At 45.1% G+C, this 17,553-nt stretch overlaps 1 protein-coding gene across 5 annotated transcripts in view; it reads left to right on the top strand.

Moving 5' to 3' along the window:
- The window catches only part of raskol (Ras GTPase-activating protein raskol), a 42,872-nt gene that overhangs the window by 8,599 nt on the left and 16,720 nt on the right, over window positions 1-17,553 (top strand). For 2 of the 5 annotated variants that reach the window (XM_033385511.1, XM_033385513.1), the window contains exons 2-4: window positions 2,934-3,046; window positions 3,244-3,270; window positions 3,395-3,578. In XM_033385511.1, coding sequence (XP_033241402.1) covers window positions 2,934-3,046; window positions 3,244-3,270; window positions 3,395-3,578 — 324 coding nt within the window. Of the gene's footprint in view, window positions 1-2,933; window positions 3,047-3,243; window positions 3,271-3,394; window positions 3,579-16,558; window positions 17,068-17,553 lie in introns of those variants that run through there. The other 3 variants (XM_033385514.1, XM_033385512.1, XM_033385510.1) reach the window with 2 other exon arrangements.

The raw sequence follows: 17,553 nt of genomic DNA, 5'->3' as shown, positions 1-17,553 counted from the left end.
CTCTCTCTCTCTCTCTCTCTCTCTCTCTCTCTGTCTCTATCTCTTCTGCCGCCTCTGTCTGTTCTGTTCTGCTGGCTTCACAATTACTTACAATATTTATGTTAAATGTTAAATGGACAGACGGGCGCCGCCGGTCCGCTAGTCTGTGTAGATCTGTGAAAATAATTCGCTTCTTAAAAGAAAACAAAAAAAAAAAGGTATACAAAAACAAATGAGAGGAATTTCAACAAGTCGGACTCTGGGATAGAGAGTGTTCTGGAGAGTTAAGAGGAGTTTCTGGAGGGGTTTTCTGGAGTGTTAAAGAGAGCTTCTGGAGAGTTAAAGCGGGGGGGGCGGAATGAGGGGTTTCTGGAGAGTTCAAAGAGCGTAATTGAGGAGAGTTCATGATCAGATGTGTGTGGCTCCACTAGAGATGATGGATAGCCCTAGGCGGTGGATATTGTGGAAAATTTGTACTAGACCGAGTGCTATGCCAGCGGTAGGCACACCTTTTTGATCCACACACGACGTGTATTTCGTTATTGCATTCTCGGGCCCGAGACACGAGCGAAGACCGACTCTCGGGGCCAGGGGAGGAATAAGGGGCAAAGATTTTTGGGAGAGGCATCATTTTTCCAGGCATCCTACCCGTCTCTCTTCCTCTCTCTGTCTCTTTTTGTCTCCCAGTGTGTCTTAGCTTCGAAATGGTTCTGCATTCGCCTCTCACTTAAGCAATACACAGAGGACTATACATAATTCCAATATTCATATGCACAGCACGTGAGTCACGTGAGTCACGTGATGTGTCACGCCACCATCGCTAGAATGTCGTAAAATGAAAACAGTTTTTGGTTGCTGCCTCTTCCACATTGTTATCTCATTCATTGAGTGGGAGAGCTGCGCCAGAGACGGCGAAGAGCCAGAGGAGAAAGCCCTCGATGAAGAGCTAAGAACACGACCACAGCCGAATGGCTGGAGGTGGGTAGAATCGAACGAAAGAGGCGGACGGAGAGAGAGAGGAGCGGCGCGGAGTGTGAGGGAGGGGAGTGGAGAGGCGAGGAGAGTGTTGGTTCAACATGGTTACACATTCTCATTGTTACTCTTCCGCCTACTTGCATACAAATGTACATACAGAGCTCTTATTCTTATTCGTATTCCTCTTTCTTCCATTGTTTCTTCTGCTTTTTCCATCTCTCGGATAATTGGCAGAGGCCTTTTGGCCAAGCATCTGAACTTCCACAACTTCCACAGATGTAGAACATTGAGCCTGCCCCATTATTATTTTTCCGGCCAGGTGAGATCCCTCTATTTGTAGGCTTTAAATGAACTTGAGCACAAATCCTGAGCTCTTTCCAAATGTTGAGACATCCTTCTATGGGATAGGGCACTCTTATGGGATGTGTTCCAATGTTTACTGTTCCAATTCACAGAATCTATAGTAATCGATCTCAAATGGTTTCAGTTTCTTTGGTGTGATATCTCAGGTGACAAAGCCCCCATTAAAGTCTCGAGGAAAACATTAAAACTGAGCCGAAATTAAAGGGAATGGGAATGAATCTTTTAACATCCAGTAGTCTAGGGGCTTAGGGAAGGGTTTAATGGAATGAATTCTTAAGTGCCAAAAGTGTTTATTCCTCTTAAAACATACATTCTCTAGCATAATCCGCTATAGTTTCATTTCGTGGCATGCACTGCACTTTAATCTTTCAAGAACATTCTATTTTACTCTTTTGGATTCATATAAACGGTGCCTTTCCTGCAGAACTCTAGTATGCACCTGTTTTTGTATGGCGAAAAGTGCCTAAAACATTGCACTTTTGTATACAAATTTCCCTGCATTCTGGCATTCTGTTCCCCTGTTCTATATTCATCTTAAAATCCCGCACCGCTCTTCGTGTCTTTCGATACAAATGTGTCCGTTCGCTTATGGTAAATTTGTGCAACGAGCAATGTATCTAAGTCACCTGCAAGCGTACCAAAACCTGCGGCCTCTTCCGCATTATTTTAATTTGTATTATTGCTGCCTTATTGTATTATTCACTTGTTCATTAGAAACGAATTTGAGTTGCAGTTGCAGCAGCAGCAGCAGCAGCAGCCACAGATACATAAATAGTATCTAGCAACATGCAAGCGCCGCACGGGATCCGAGACGGGAGGGTGGTGTGATCGAGGTGCTCTGCAGCTGGGAGATCTTTCACACGATGCGATATCTAGGGGGGCCTACGTGTATCGCAATATCACACATTTAAGAGCGTGTTTTTGGGTAATCTACAAACAAATATTGATGGTTATGTGAAACAAAGCGCTTCCATAGTTTTTAATCGACTTCTGCACGGCCGTTGAAAGGAAAATTGTACTACCTTTCATAGGATTTATAATACTTGTCGATGCATTAGCTATACCTAGAGATATGTCGAGGCAAAAGTGAAGTTTTCTACCCGTTTGAAATGCTTTTTCAACTAGAGAAGAGAGAAGAATAGCAATGTTTTTATTTACTCGATGAACCTCCCAAATTTTTCCTTCTTGCGTGTCTTTGTTGGGGGAGACATGCCCCAAAATACCGAATGCCTTTTGAGTACTCTCTTGGTATTCGATCAGCCTCTAAAAGGCATTTATACATGCGATGAATTAATCAATTTTCTACAATTATTGATTACTTTATAAAATATTAATTTGGCCTAAAATGTAAAATATATAATATGCTTTTCGGTGCATTAATTTTGCCACAGCCTGAGAGTATGCATCATAGAGTGCAAGGTAGAATCGATTCGCGCAGCAGAAAAGTATGCTACAATTATTTCAAACCACAAGGTTGTCCTCTGCAGCCCCAAAAGTATGCTACATATTTTTATCGATAGGAAATATAAAGAAGACGCAAAGAAAACAAATCATTTTCATTCGAGTATTCTGTAGTACGTTTACAAATAACTAATTTTCTTATTATTTTTTTTCAGAAACCGAAGGCGAACTGACGCGACTCATCAAGACCCTGCCCTGGGGCCCGCTCTACTGTGTCCTGCAGCAGGATGACCAGAGCTTCACGGCCTACTGCAGCGAGGAGATATCGGTAAGTGCCGGGAACAAAACACAAATGTCTAGATAACACACAAACACCACATCGCCACATCCTATCACAGCTACAAGTAACTGTAACGATATCACGCTGTATCTGTATCTGTATTTGTATCCATTTTTGTATCTATCTCTCTAACTTACCCGCACACACACACGCTAACCAACCTACTGGATGCTACTAACCCGTAGATATTCCCGGCTACGCCCAAAAAGGAGGTGGGTATATAGTGGAGAACCTAGAAGTACGAGTAGATCGACAAATCAAATAAACCCATAAATAAACGAAGCATTTCGGACTCCATTCGAAGACCGTTCACTGATTCTCTGATTCTCTCTCCAGCTGGGTGACGTCTGCTACGAGGATGCGCCACGTGTGCGCCTGGACCGGGTCCGACGTCCGGCGAAAGCTCTCTGGGACGGACCGCCCACATTGGCCGAGGAGAACGAGGACTCGGACACATGTGCGGGCGGAATGAGTGGCATCAGTGACATTGTGCTCAATACGACCCTCTACGCTGATCTAGGTGAGTGTCTCTATGTGTCTCTATGTGTCTCTGTGTGTGTACTGGTCTACAGTTATGCAACATTTGGTGGCAAGTTGGCCGGCAGGCAGGCAGCAATGCATTAAGCCCCCCACTGAGCGGTGCTCATCGGTAATTGCAGTTGCCGCCTATACCCTTGCCGAACGGTTGGGGCATAATGATTTTTAGCCCGTAATACAAAATAATGAAATACCAATAAAAGCGAAAAATAACAAGGCAGGGCTCACTAATTTTCGAGGCATTTCCCGGCGCAGCTGGTACCACTTTATGTGCAAATGAGTACTTACCGTGAAAAGTGGGCAACCGGGGATGGTTCTGCGCCTAATGGTAGAAGAATTAGTTCCTTTTAATGAACAAACAATTAAATTAGCACACTGAATGTGGAATGACACAACTGTCAAGAGCCCTCCTGTCATCTATGACATGCAAAATCATCGATATCTAACGATAGACGATAGGTGTTACTCAACACTGAACGTGGGTTATCTTTCTGAGTCAACTTCTGACCTTAAAGATAACGTCCTGTGTGTGGAACAAACTTTAGATAGATCCTCTCTTCGACTTTAACCTGTGTATATCGATAGACCATTGCCAATAAAAATTACATGTTTTTAACTAAATATATTTAAACGATTCTATATGCTTTATCGCTACAGAACCGTTTGAGTTGATTCTGGACTCGTTTTGTCCCAGAAATGCAATCAAATTTCAAACGATCTCCATATTTATGCCTCCGAAAGTGTATCTACAGCTTCGGCCTGAGCAAACAAGTTTTTCCTTCTCGCTGTTGCTGTTGCCGTATTTATTTTTTTGGGTCCGTAATATACTCGTATACTTTTCGATCATATCCGAGGCATGTGGCTGTTTGTGCTCGTATGGTGGAAAAGCTATAGTCAGGAAATTTGTTTGTATCGTCGGTCGTTGTCGTCACGCATGCCGGAGCATTAGGCACAATAGCTGACAGGGACAGGAGGGGCTGTGTAGGGGTTGGCGTGAGTGAGTTTTCTGCTGGTGTGTCGTCGGTTTGCAAGGAGGGAGGAGGTCGGATGGGGGTACGATTTGTGCTGTCCATCCAGGCGACACAAACGTCGAATGCACTATCGTTCTCTGCGCCACAGCTGAAGGTTACAGTGCTGGCCGTTGCTCTCTCTCTCTCTCTCTCGCTCTCTTTCGTTGAGTTCTAGAAGTGTTTGTTTCACTTGTTCCAACGTTTCATCAATGGAGCCCTAGAGAGAGCCGAACGAGAGAGAGAGAGAGAGAGAGCGTGCGGCTTTTAGGCGCAGCAGCTGACAATGATGCTTAACTGTTTACTGCTGCGGAGAGAGAAACGACGGCATTGATTGCGAGAGAGCCAGAGAGAAGCTTTCGAGCCAAGCAGCTGATAATGCTGCTTAAAGGTGGCTCTGTCAACGTACCTTTTCCACCGATGGTTTTTTGTTTGTTTGGATTATCGTTTTCATTCAATGATGGGAAAAGATAATTGGGCTTTGTTCCGCATTCTGCATTCTGCCTATAAATGCTTGCAGATTGATTGTTTATACACAGTTCTATGTAAATATTGTAAATACTAAAAAAAACAGTGGCTGTAAAACGTGTCTGTAATAATGAAATAATCAAGGGAAATGCAATTCTTTCTACCTTAGAATTTAACCATAAATCGAAGGCAATACTTATTCAACATTACGCTATTCCCCCATCGTTTTTTCACCTGTTCTACACAACTATTTCTACCTAAATTTTTCGACTGAAACGAATCGTCTTTGCTCATCAATGCCGCATCAAATGTAATTCAAAACAAATACAAATAAAGTATATCATCTACTGTCGGTGTAAATCGTATCGTATAGCAGCAGCATCTGCAGAGAGTGAGAAAGACAGAGAGAGAGAGAGAGCAAATGCATTGAGAGACTAAGAACGAGAGAGCGGCTTGCAGTCGAACGAAAAACCAGCTGACGCCGCGGCGTCGAAGTGACCTTTTGCTGCAGCTACGCGCCGTTGCGCATGTTTTTGCTTTACGCCTCGTTTCCGTTTCGTTTCGTTTCACGCCGTTGTCTGCCGCTCTCTCGCTCTCTCTGTGTCTCTCTATCGCGCCAAGCGCTCTCTTTTGCTCGTTTGGGGGTTTGTGGGGGCCTGTGTCTGTCCGGCTGTCCGTCTGTCCGTCTATCCGTCTGTCCGTCTGCCATCTGTCGCCTTCTTCGCCTACCGCCGCCTGGCCCGCCATTCGACTTTAAGCTTCCGGCGCAGGCGGTTCGTACGGCTCTCCGGTACGGTGATGTGGTACGTTTTCCATGGGATACCGTTGTTGTTGCTTCACAGCTGAGTGACTCTCCCTCTCCCTCCCCACCAACCCACCCGCCCCGTGAGGCGTCTCCTTTCATAACTCTTTACCATTTTTTTGTTTTTTGGAAGTGAATAATTTCGTGAATAACAACGAATAATGAATAATGAATAGTGTTTCCATCCGGCAGAACTATGTACGTGTGTGCATGTATGTGCCATGTGCGTGTGTGCGTGTTCGTGCGTGTGATGCGAATTCAAAAATGTTCTAAATTTAAATGCAAACAAAAACAAATAACAACAAAAATACACACACATACATACATATGTATGTAGATGTATACAAAAAAAAAAATACAAGCCAAATATCGCACGCGCGATACAAACCGTAGACGCACCGAAAATCGGAGAAGACGAGAAAAATCGCCCCGCAAAAACTACAAAGGCATTCGCGAGTGCAAGTGCCACCCCCTCCCCCAAACCCCCCAAGCACCCCCCCTGACAGCCTGGCATGGCTCATCATCTGGCTATAAATTTTTGCAAAAACCAAAAAGCAAAAGGCACACCAGAAACGAGGAAAGAGCCAATGGCAAAGCGACGAGCAACGAGAATGTGGACGGCATATTTTCCACATTTCTTTGCAAGCGGCCCAAAACGCCCGCAACGCAAGGGCCAGGCGCGTTTCAGGCGCGTTCTGTGAGCGGTTTTGGCCGCAAAACTCGGAAAAAGAAATCGTATCTTCAGTCTTAAAGATCGTATCCGATTAAAATTCTATTCAGTGCTATCCAAGATCAATCAATGCCCCACTCTACAATTTGCAGATCCTAATTACTCATATCTAACCACCCAAAGAGTAGTTTCTAGAGGAATCCCACATTCCTGAAGAAACAGTTCTAGGATTACTAATCGTTAGAAAAGAACAAAGGTTATATAGTATACGCTTGGAGACCCTTCAGATCGCGGCATTGGGGGCGGGCGGAGAACTTCCAACTTGCGATAGTCATGCCGATGAATGACGAATGATTTATCAGAGGAATCCACTTCCTTCCTTCCAATGGGTCTAAAGCTTAAAAAGCCAACATTTTCTTGGTTAATTCCTCTGTGGTTTCTACTTGATTTTTGTTTTGTTTTGGGTGAAACAAAGCCGCCAAAAGAGGCAGAGAGAGAGAGAGAGATGGAGGGAAAGACAAAATAAAAAACGGCAACAGAAATGTAAACTAAATTAGGGAAATGAGCGCTTGACACCGTTTTTGGGGCTTGTGTGTCGGTCGGAAGAGTAATGCCACAAAGGCGGGGTAGGAGGAGGTGTCGGCTGTTGGCTGTTGGCCGGGCCAAGGGGCAAGCACCGGAAAGTCACGTTGTTGTTGTTGTTGTGTCTGGTCTGCTGTTACTGTAAGCCGTTTACGGCCATAATCGTATCCGGATTAGTTGCTGAGAATGAAATTGGGGACACGGACGTGGGTAGGGGGATGGGGAGGGGCACCCGAGGTGCCGCTTTGCTGTTTTTTTTTTTATTTTTTGGTGACAAGTGTCGTTGCTCATTGCACATGGATTTGATTGATTCATGATTAACACACGAAACGAATGATGAAAAGTGTGCCACCATTTGTTTCTCTTTCCCACTAAAGGCACTTCTCGCTGGAGAAAAGCTCTTCTGGTGCTATATTTCGATTAAGGAAGGACAGCATTTTCGAATGATTTCCTATTGTTTTGGCTTTTCAAAGCGATTTTTCCTTATGGACGATACACACCCCAAAGCCCCAGCCAAGACTCGCAGAATCTTGATTTTATGGATCTCCTATGGGATTACTTTCACGATCATCCTTTCTAATGTTGTATTTATTAAACAAAAGCTTCAAAAATTATTCTTTATATTCCACTGGAATACCGGAATACTTTTGAATTTTTTCAAGATGTCTCTTTGAGGTGTTTTTTTCCCCCCCTTTTTTTTGTGTATTTTCTTTTTTGTCTTGCAAACACCTGAGGCTGATGGGGCTGCCCCGACAATAATAACAATAATTACAACCACAATTACAACAATAATGACACCAACAACCACAGCACATTTAGTATTAACAATTTCCGTTTTGTTTCAATTGAAAAGAAAAGCAAAAAGCAGAAAGGAAAATCCAAGTAAAATGAGCGTAAAAAGCGTAAAAGCGTACAAGCGAAAAAGAAACGATCCAACAATGCTGTGCCAATTGACACCAATTAAATAATTTGATGCACATGACCCACATTTTATTTATATGAAAGCCGTATCTGTATCTGTATCTGTATCTGTGTGTATCTGTGTGTGTGTGTGGATTATGCAGCAACAACTGCAAACAAAAAAAAACAACAGTTGGTGAACATTTATCTAAAAATAGTTGAGGCTAAAACGCATTCGAGTTGCATTTGAATTCAATGTTGCGATCACTCGGATCACTCTGCCTCTGCCTCGTTTTTCTTTCTTTCCCTCTCTCGCAGAAATGAAATTCCAACTGATATTGAGGTGTAGCTTAACTGCTGCTTGACTTCGATCTGAATGTGGATACCCTACACTTTCCCCACACCAAAAGGGGCACTTTTCAGGAGCACCCTATGACCAAGAGATTGGTGGGCGGCACAAGATACCCTTCTACTCAGTTTCTACCCAGTTTTGTACACTATTTCTATGAGACTTAAGCTACAGGATAGGTGAATGACAGCCCAACTAATTTTCTCTAGTCCTATCGATAGCAGAGTATTTTGAACACTTGATTAGTCAGAGAACTTGCCTTAGTCTTTAGGAAGGGTAAGGCATTACAAAGTACGCTGAATAGGTTGCCATTTGTCTATTTACATACATATCACGTACTTTCTGAACTTATATATCTAGAAAGTTGCTTCGTGTAGTCTGCTCCTTCCAAAAATCTCACTTCTGGAGGAGATCCTTTGCTTTCATTCGAGGATTAGTCAATCGATATGCCTCTGCCATCCCGAATGACCAGCAAATGTATCCGTTCACTTATAGAACATTTTAACAGCCACTTAGCGTCATTCGCAGCGTTGGACAAATGGAACTGTGGAATGAAACACTCACCGATTGCAGTGTTGCATCAGAAACGGATGGAGAAAAGACTTTTCCATATCTATAGGTCTTTGAGCCCCATTTCAAATCGTGGGATCCGATCTTTTGTCCGATCTTAAGTATTTTACGTACAAAATGTTGCTATTATCCTTTTGTGTGTGTGTGTCGTTTTCCAAGTTTTTCTCTCGTTTTTATATCCAATTTTTGTCCATTTTTTGTGTGGTTTTTGTATGGTTTTTGTGTGCGTTTTTTTGTTTTCGTAGAGTTCATGGAAACGAAGCGAAACAATGCCTTTCCATTAACTGCTACTGCTGCTGGCACATGTCACATTCGAATAGAGGTTTGTTGTTGTTCTTTTTTTTTTTTGTGAGCCCAGCCCTCAAAAAGATACATCTCTCATCTGCCTCTGATTGTTGCCTGCCGAGTGAAATTGCCAGACAATGCAATTGTTTCTCTCTTCTGCACGTTAAAGCCTCAGTTTATTGTTCCACCCGCAGTCGCGGCTGCTGTTCCCGCTTGTTAATTATATGCGCGAATGGCTAAAACCAAATTCAAATGCACTGTCATGGACGACAGCGACGAGGGAGGGAGCTTCGGCTGCAGCGACTTCTCCAATGCCCTGCAATGCCCTGGAAGGCCCCCACCCACCCTCTTTCCCATCTGAAACCCCTCTCAAAGATCCACAAGAATGAAAGCCCAGAGGAATCCCACAATCCTTTCACTCCTTAAGGAAACAAAAGAGTTGGGATTATGGGATTTGGCAATCAGAATTCGAAGGAAACTATTGAAAACGGATTTGAATCTTTTGTGATTATTCTTTGCATTTCCGTTACTTTGAAGTCGCTTTTCGCTGGATGCTGGAAAATTGAATAATTCGAGGGGCACAAACAACTACAGCAGCGGCAACAGAGGCAACAGAGGCAACAATTAGCAGCGCCACTCGGTTCGTAATTCATATGTCATAAATCCATCTGTCAGTCAGTCAGCGGCCAGAACGCCAGAGCATTTGCGTATCTGTATCTGTATCTGTATCTGCATCTGTACGAGTATCTGTATCAGCCACTTGTCTGGCAGAGACTTGTTGTTGGAGTTGCCTGCTTGCCACACCGATTCGTACGCGATGTCGTCATCGTCATAGTCGTATAAGTATATACTACTTATAAGTATCTGTATATTGTACGACGAGTATTTATGTAGCTTAACAATCATCATCATCTTTTTTGTTTCCCTCTTTTCTGTGGCCTGCGACACGCCCCACCCGCCATCTATATGGTGGGGGATATGGTATATAGTAGATGGATATGGATATGGTGGCAATTGATGATGATATGGTGTGTGGTGTGGTGTGGTGTGGTGGCTGTTGCTCCAGCTAAACATCAAATTAAGTCGATTGTATAACAGACATCACTTGAGTGTGGAGTCGAGTGGAGTAGAGCCTAATCGCTGTTTTTGGTCCCCAGATGATTGGCGATGATACCATGTGATGATGGATCTATCTAGTAGAGGCGGGGGCGGCGACCACTTCAAGGTTTCATCATACAGAAAACATTCCTCGTTAAGCCTCTTTTGTGTATCTTTTATGTAGAATTGATGTTGTACGGTAGACCAGGGATAGGGCTCTGTCCTTGACTTCTAGTAGCCACTATGGGTGTTCCTTTGTTGATCAGAGATACCTTTAAATACGAACCAACAAATGTACGCCCAAAGGATCATCAGTAGAACATTGCAGACTTGCATTGAAACTGTTTAGAGAAGGTGGGAAGGAACACTGGAATCCAGGACTTTGCACAACAAAAAGATGCACAAGCACACGACTTTTGTGGAACAAATGGAATGGAATGCATTTGTAGAACGTACTCTAGGCTCTTCCATTTCTCTGTGCTTTATGTGGCATCTGCAAAGATCTTCCAAGAGCTTTTTCCTGAGGGTACCCAATGGCTTTTCCTGCGAGTATTTTATTTGCTGCTGTTTCTGTCTCGAAAACAGTACACCAAATGATTTTGTTTATATTTTGTTGTTCCGCATTTCGGATTTTCGACTCAATTTGCGTGATTTGTTTACACGAGGCCCGAGAAATTTGTTTATTTCGCACCTTGGGATGCGTTTGAAATCATTTCCAAAAATACAACGCCAAAAACACAACCAAATATTTTCCCTCGCCCTCGGCCCCTCTCGATCATCGGCCGCTGATCACAGAGCGCTTTTCTGGGATAAATTTAGCAAAAATTGTGAAGGAAGAAAAGAATCGCATAAACAAACGTAAACGTAAAAGCAAAAGCAACAACAAGTTCACACACAGTTCTTCCATGAAAAAGAAAAGCAGAAAATGCCTCAGTACCAGTATGAGGCCTCCTACTCCCCTACTCCTCCTAAGAGCCCGCTGGAACCAAACAAAAAACAGGCAAAAAACCATTAAAACAGTTAAAATTGCTTTATGTATTTCAACATTATGGCCAACAGACAGACAATGTTGTGCCCTGCTGGGGCGCTACTTGGAGCCACGACAGACAGACAGAGAGAGAGAGAGAGAGAATGAGGCCGGGGCCGGGGTCTGGGCTCCTCTTTTTGCCCTGCAAATAATTTACATAATATGCAACACATGTTGACACGAATAACAAGCGGCAGAAGAGGAAGAGGGCCCAGAAGAGGGCCCAGAAGGGGGCCCAAAGGTGGGACGGGGGGCCTAACATCACTTCCAGTCTTCCCTCCATAGTTTGTCGTGTGAAAATTGCTTTGGCTTCCCGCCTTCCCCTGATTCCCTTCCCCCCCACCCCAGGTCGCATGCAGATGATGATCGCTCTGATGACTACTTCTAACGGGGAAATACTCGCAAGTTCTAGTCATCAGGGAAATGGGCAATAGATGGGCTTCCAGAGCGCCAGAGACCCAACAGATGAGGGACCATCCGTAGGTTTCGCGATCTCCAAACTTTGTCCTTGGAAGACTTAAGGAACGACCGATAGGAAAGAGCCACGTGCCAGCTTCAGGACCTTTTGAGGCTGGAAATTCCTACTTAAATTCTCAGAGAAGCCACCGATAAAGGGATGCATATCTCTAGGGGTCCCACCCCCCCTCACGCCCCAGTGATGTTTTGGTGAGAAACCGCGAATATCCGCTTGAAAATGGCTGAAACGTGAACGTGCCTTCCCAAATGACAACCGGACGGAGAGAAGCCAGCGCAATTTCACTTTTTTTGTTGTAGTTGTTGTTAATTTAATTTGACTCTGGGGCCAATGAACCCCTCCCTCTGTGTGTAGCCCTCCCTGTCAGCCTGCAGCTCCCTTTGATCTGCTCTCCACGAAATGGATAGTACTTAAAGCGGGGCTGTGCTGTTGCTTTTGTTTAATTTGCAATCATCATCATTGTTCTGAATGAATCACCAAAACAAAAGGCAAACAAAAGAGCCCCCACCACACACGCCCCAACAAATGCCCCCCATCTACCTTACAAGGCAGCCAGAGGTACAGACAGACAGAGATAGAGAGTCCCCCAAAGTGGAGTGTACCATAACTTTGCCAATAGGCTTGTCAGTACCCCATTGGTCCACAGAATCTGTTCAACAAGATCACTTTTAAAGATATATAGGTAACCCCGAAGCTTTTGGGAAACATAGAACGCTCTCTCAATCTCTTCGTTATTCAACGCAGATCCTAAGATGCAACATCATCATAAGGATGGTTAATACTCCTTTCAAACTGTGGAAACCAGACCCAGACACCCGTTGAGATCTGTTGGGTTCATTCCCAACGAAAACTATTCCATTTCATTCCCGCATAGCTCGGGTCGAATGCTAACCGAAGGCATGTATCCGTTCGCTTATGGGACGTTTTTATAGCTGATCGCCAAATGGGGTGGAAAGAGGGGTGTTCCTGCCCTCCTCTTTCTACAAAAGCAAGGTCATACAAGGTCCTATTATTTTCCATCTTGTTTGGATTGTTGTACCCTCGATCATCGGATTGCTATCCTAGCCATAGATCTATTGATGGTCTGGTCCCTTAAGGGTGTTTAAACTTCGGGGCGCCCCCAAAGTTGGTTTCCTTTTGCATTGTTTTTATTTGCCAGGTTCTGATTCTTTGCGTACCTTGCCACACTCCGTTTCTCATACTATTCCCCTTCGCCTGTCCCCCGCTCTCTCTCTCTTCTATCATTCTCGAGTGCGTGTTCATCTGTGTGTGTGTGTCGCAATTATCGCCGCAATCATCGTGGTCCATTTTGATCTCCTCTCCTCATCACTAACGTCAATTACGCCGGCTCGTCTTCAATTCGCCCCGTTCCCTGTTCGCCGCGTACCCTTGTCCGGCCCATTCTACACGTTCCATGCTCGCCCTCGTTTGCCGCCGTTCCCTGGTCGCTCCCAGAGACACGCACAGACGAGAGAGACGGAGAGGAATGGGAATAGAAAAAATTGAAGGAAGATGAAGATGAAAGAAATGCCATAATAGAAATCTAAGATCTTGCAACTGTTTTGTGCGGCAGCCCCAAAGCCAACGACCTGCGGGGCCAGTGTCCAGCAGACCCCCAGGTGTACCCTGGCTACCCTCCAGTGGACCCTCCTCTGACCGATGGATCCGCCGCTTGCATAACGAACACCTCTGTTGCGCTCTGCTGGCGATGATCTCTCCATCTCTCTGTCTGTCTCTCTGTCTCTGTCTCCGTTGTTCTGTTGTTCCAATGTGACAATACAATACAATACAATAGATGGGGCTTTTTCCCACGTAGCCAGAGTCGAAAAAAGTGCTTATTATAAAGCGATACTCATTATAATATGGTATAGCCGTAAACCCGTACACCCGTACACCCGTACACCCGTACACTCCTATTAACCATAAACACAACGAGCATTAGGCCGCCCCCTCCTCCTCCAACGCCTCATCATCAACTCCTCTCGGAAGAATAATAATAATAATCTACCCCAAATGAGATTCTGGGGACTCATTTGGGTTTAGGCTCCCATAGAGGTACATTTGTACCCCTTTACCCTTGGGAATATCATTCCTATGGAAAGCATTAGCTATAGAGTAGACCCTTGGAGACCCTGCCTCATAATTCCGGCACTTCAAGTGTGATCCTTCGATTGGGGAACCCTTTCCGAAGCATTTATCAATTGTGGAATTGCTGGCAAAATGTTTTTCCATCGAATATTCCCATCAATCATCCTTCCATCTGGCTCTTGCGCCCCCGACAACAGTCTGAAGTGCGGCTTATCTGCTGCCCCACCTTCAGGTGCAACCCCTGCGAGGCCCCACAGAGGCTCCACATATGTATGTACATATATAATCAGCAATAGTCTGGGCAAAGTCTATGCCTGTCTGTCGTCGTCACCGTCATCGATGCCCCCCTGACGACGTGCAAAAATGCATCTCCTGCCAAATTATTCATTTTGCGGGACGCCCTCGAACGCCAACGCCTTTTGTTGTTCCGCTGCTGTTGCATTAATCAGCAGAAAGAAAGAAAGACACAGACAGACAATGAAAACAAAAAAAAAAAACCAGAGTTTCCTGAAGACAGCTTTTCAGCAATGAAGCGCGTTGCATGCTGCCTGCCCCCTGGCCCCTGCCCCATTCCGCCCGACGCCTCTATATGGAGGCGCATCCGCTGCAGCAGTTGCCGCTTTGTTCTCACTGTCTTGGAGTTGGAGTATTTTCCCATATAAAAACCACAGAGACTGCCTAGAGTCCTGGTATTTCAACTAGGGAATACCCTACCATGACTACCGGTGGATAAAGATTCTTCTTATTGAGTCTCTGAGAGACCCTGAGATCAGCAAAAAGTAGAGCCTGTAAATGGTCCATAAGTCCCTCCATAGCAACCCTGCATAGCTCTTATTTCGGGACCATTAAAACCCTCTTGTTGTAAATGATTTAGGAATCACTTTTGCACTTTTTTGTGTCTTCTTCGATGAAGAGTCTCACTGGGAGAGACTTTTGGGTTCAAAGAGTACTTCAGGGTAACTCTCGGTCTCTCTCTCTCTCCCTCTCTGTCTGTCTCTCTATCGTACCATATCGAATTCTGAATGATTCTGGTCATTGGCTTGCACTTCCGCTGCTCTGAGGTCCGTTGTGTGCAGGGAGTACCGGCCCGTCCTGCTCTTTTTTTGTGGCTTACAGGTGCCGACCGTAGGCGTTGCGGTTGACTGATTTGATGCCGCAGAGAGAGAGAGAGACAGCGTCAAAGGTAACGAACGAATAGATAGAGACAGCGACAGTGTGGGACACATTAAATCGAGAGAACAGCTGCTACTTTTGCTTCCACTTGTGCTGGTTTTGCTGCTGCTGCTGCTGGAGCCAAGAGAAAGTAAAAAATAATATAAGAAATGTTTAAGCAAAGTCAAGCGGCGAAATTAATGTTCAGCAGCACCGCAGCACGCAGCACGCAGCAGTGCCACACAGTGCGGCAGTGTGGCAGAGTCGTTAGACGCTCTATGGTAGATGGTAGATGGTGTGACTGTGACCAGTTTTCTTTTCCACACGCAGCACCAGCAGATGAAAAAATACAAGAAAAATACACGCACGCAAGAGGAAAATCCAGTCGTAGAAAAACCACAAAAATACAAATACGAGGCCTAGAATTCAACAAACCCCATTTTCATCGAGCTGTGGGTTGGGGCTTTGGGGATCTGCGGGGTGCTGGGGTGATCTGCGGATTGGGGAAATGCAAAAACGAAACGAGAGAAAGTATTCAAAGCCAATTGGCGCGTGGAAGAGCGCGATTGGACCCAATAAATCTTTTTAGTTCTCTGCGTTGAAAAATGTACATTGAAAATATAATAGAAACAATGTGAGCTTAGTTTTAATGGATTTTCGAGTTTGAAAACAGCAAGCCAGGGCTTAGAGTCCCACTGGGAGAGAGCTGGCTGTGGAGAGAGGAGCAATAGGAGCTGAGAGTAGATCTGCAGGGGGTCCGTGTGAATGGCAACCGTTTAGGGAACGCAGAAATGCGTTCCCCATTGAATGATCTCAGGCGTGGGTGTTCCATTCCGCGCCATTCCATTTGCGCGCACAAGCGGACATTTTCAAGCCATTCCATTCCGTTTCACGTTGGCATTAAACCAAAAGGCAACGAGCATGAAATTGAATAAGTTAAAAGGAACATTTAAGCCACGAAAGAGAGTGCAAAGCAGAGAAAACAAATGAAATTGGTGGAGAAAAGTGCGCAGTGCGCAGTGCGCAATCGGATAGTCGCGCAGTCGCGAACCAATTTGGTTAAACAATTAGTTGAACAATTTTCAGAGTCACAAAACTTAAGAGGCAGCCCCTAAGAGCGGGTTTAAAGACTGCCACTGGCACTGGCCCACTGGGTTCTTGTTGTTGTGAGGGCCAACACGCCATGACCATAAATCTTAATTGCCGGAGCAGGCAAGCGAAACAACCGCCAGAACAGAACTCGGGTCTCATTCGGTGGCGCCTCTTGAGAGTGTCGCGCGTGTTCTACCCCTAACGTGTCTGTGTCCGTATCCTTTTCTCAGGGCACAACCATACCATGTCAAGGCTAAGGAAATAAACCAAAAATAAACAAAAACCACACAAAAACCAAAAATAGAAAAAACCATCAAACCGCAAAAACCAAAAGCAAACCAAAAAAAAACAAAAAAATCCACAAGAATCCACTAAAAATACTACACGGCAAAAAGAATCCACTAAAAATACTACAACCCAAAAAGAAAACTAAGAAAATACCAAACGCAAATACCAAAATAAATACCAAAATCAAGAATGAACTGCGGTGCTTTGCGCACAGTCAACGATGGAGGAGGAGGCGGAGGAGGAGTGACCGGAGGAGTGGTGCATATGCAACAAACGACGAAAATTAACTCCATGCCACGCAGCACAGTCCCACTGCAGCAGCTGCAGCTGCAGCTGCAGCAGCAGACCCAATCCCAGTGCCACCGGGCGGTGGCAATCGAGCAACAACCGCCAGCGGGTGCTCTGCGACGCAGCACAATCCCGCGGGGCCGTGGCCTGGCCTCCTGTTTGCGAGGCGAACGGGATGATGCACCCACACCGCCCATCCATGAAGTGCACTGCGATCTGCAGCAACTGCAGATGTTGCAACAACAGGAGCAGCAGCAGCAGCAGCAGCAGCTACAGGATCGCTGTTCCGTGCCAGCCAGTGCAACGACATTGGAGCCTGCTACGGGCAGGAGTAAGTATATTCAAAGTCCACCCATCTCCCCTTTTCCCATGTCTGTGCCTCTCTGGGAGTCATCATTCATGACGACGGATGTGATGTGACATCATCGAGAATCATTGGAGGTTCAGTTATTTCCCGCTTTGCAGCATTTACATGACCCGCCAGAAGTGTAATGCCAGATAATGCCACGAATCATTGAACAAAAATGAGATGAAAAGTGTGGCGCGGAAGGCATGGGAATTTCGAGAGCCTCTTTCGAGTCATTCCCTCAGAGGCACCAGACACCAGACACAAGACCTCTCCCGGGTCATCCATCCATCCATTCATTCATCTACCACTAACAATTGCTCAATTTATGAGTTTGCTCTACATTGTTCTGTATCTGTATCTTTTGCCCCCCGGTTCTCGCTGGGTATCTGGGGCTATGTAACGCCTTAACGCTGAATTTGCGCATTTTACAGTCCAACCAGTCCGTACCATTGCTCTATGAGCACCACA

This window comes from Drosophila pseudoobscura, chromosome X (genome assembly GCF_009870125.1).
Source record: "Drosophila pseudoobscura strain MV-25-SWS-2005 chromosome X, UCI_Dpse_MV25, whole genome shotgun sequence".
NCBI lineage: Eukaryota > Metazoa > Arthropoda > Insecta > Diptera > Drosophilidae > Drosophila > Drosophila pseudoobscura.
Note: the sequence above shows the minus strand (reverse complement) of the source record. Positions and strands in the feature narration are given on the sequence as shown.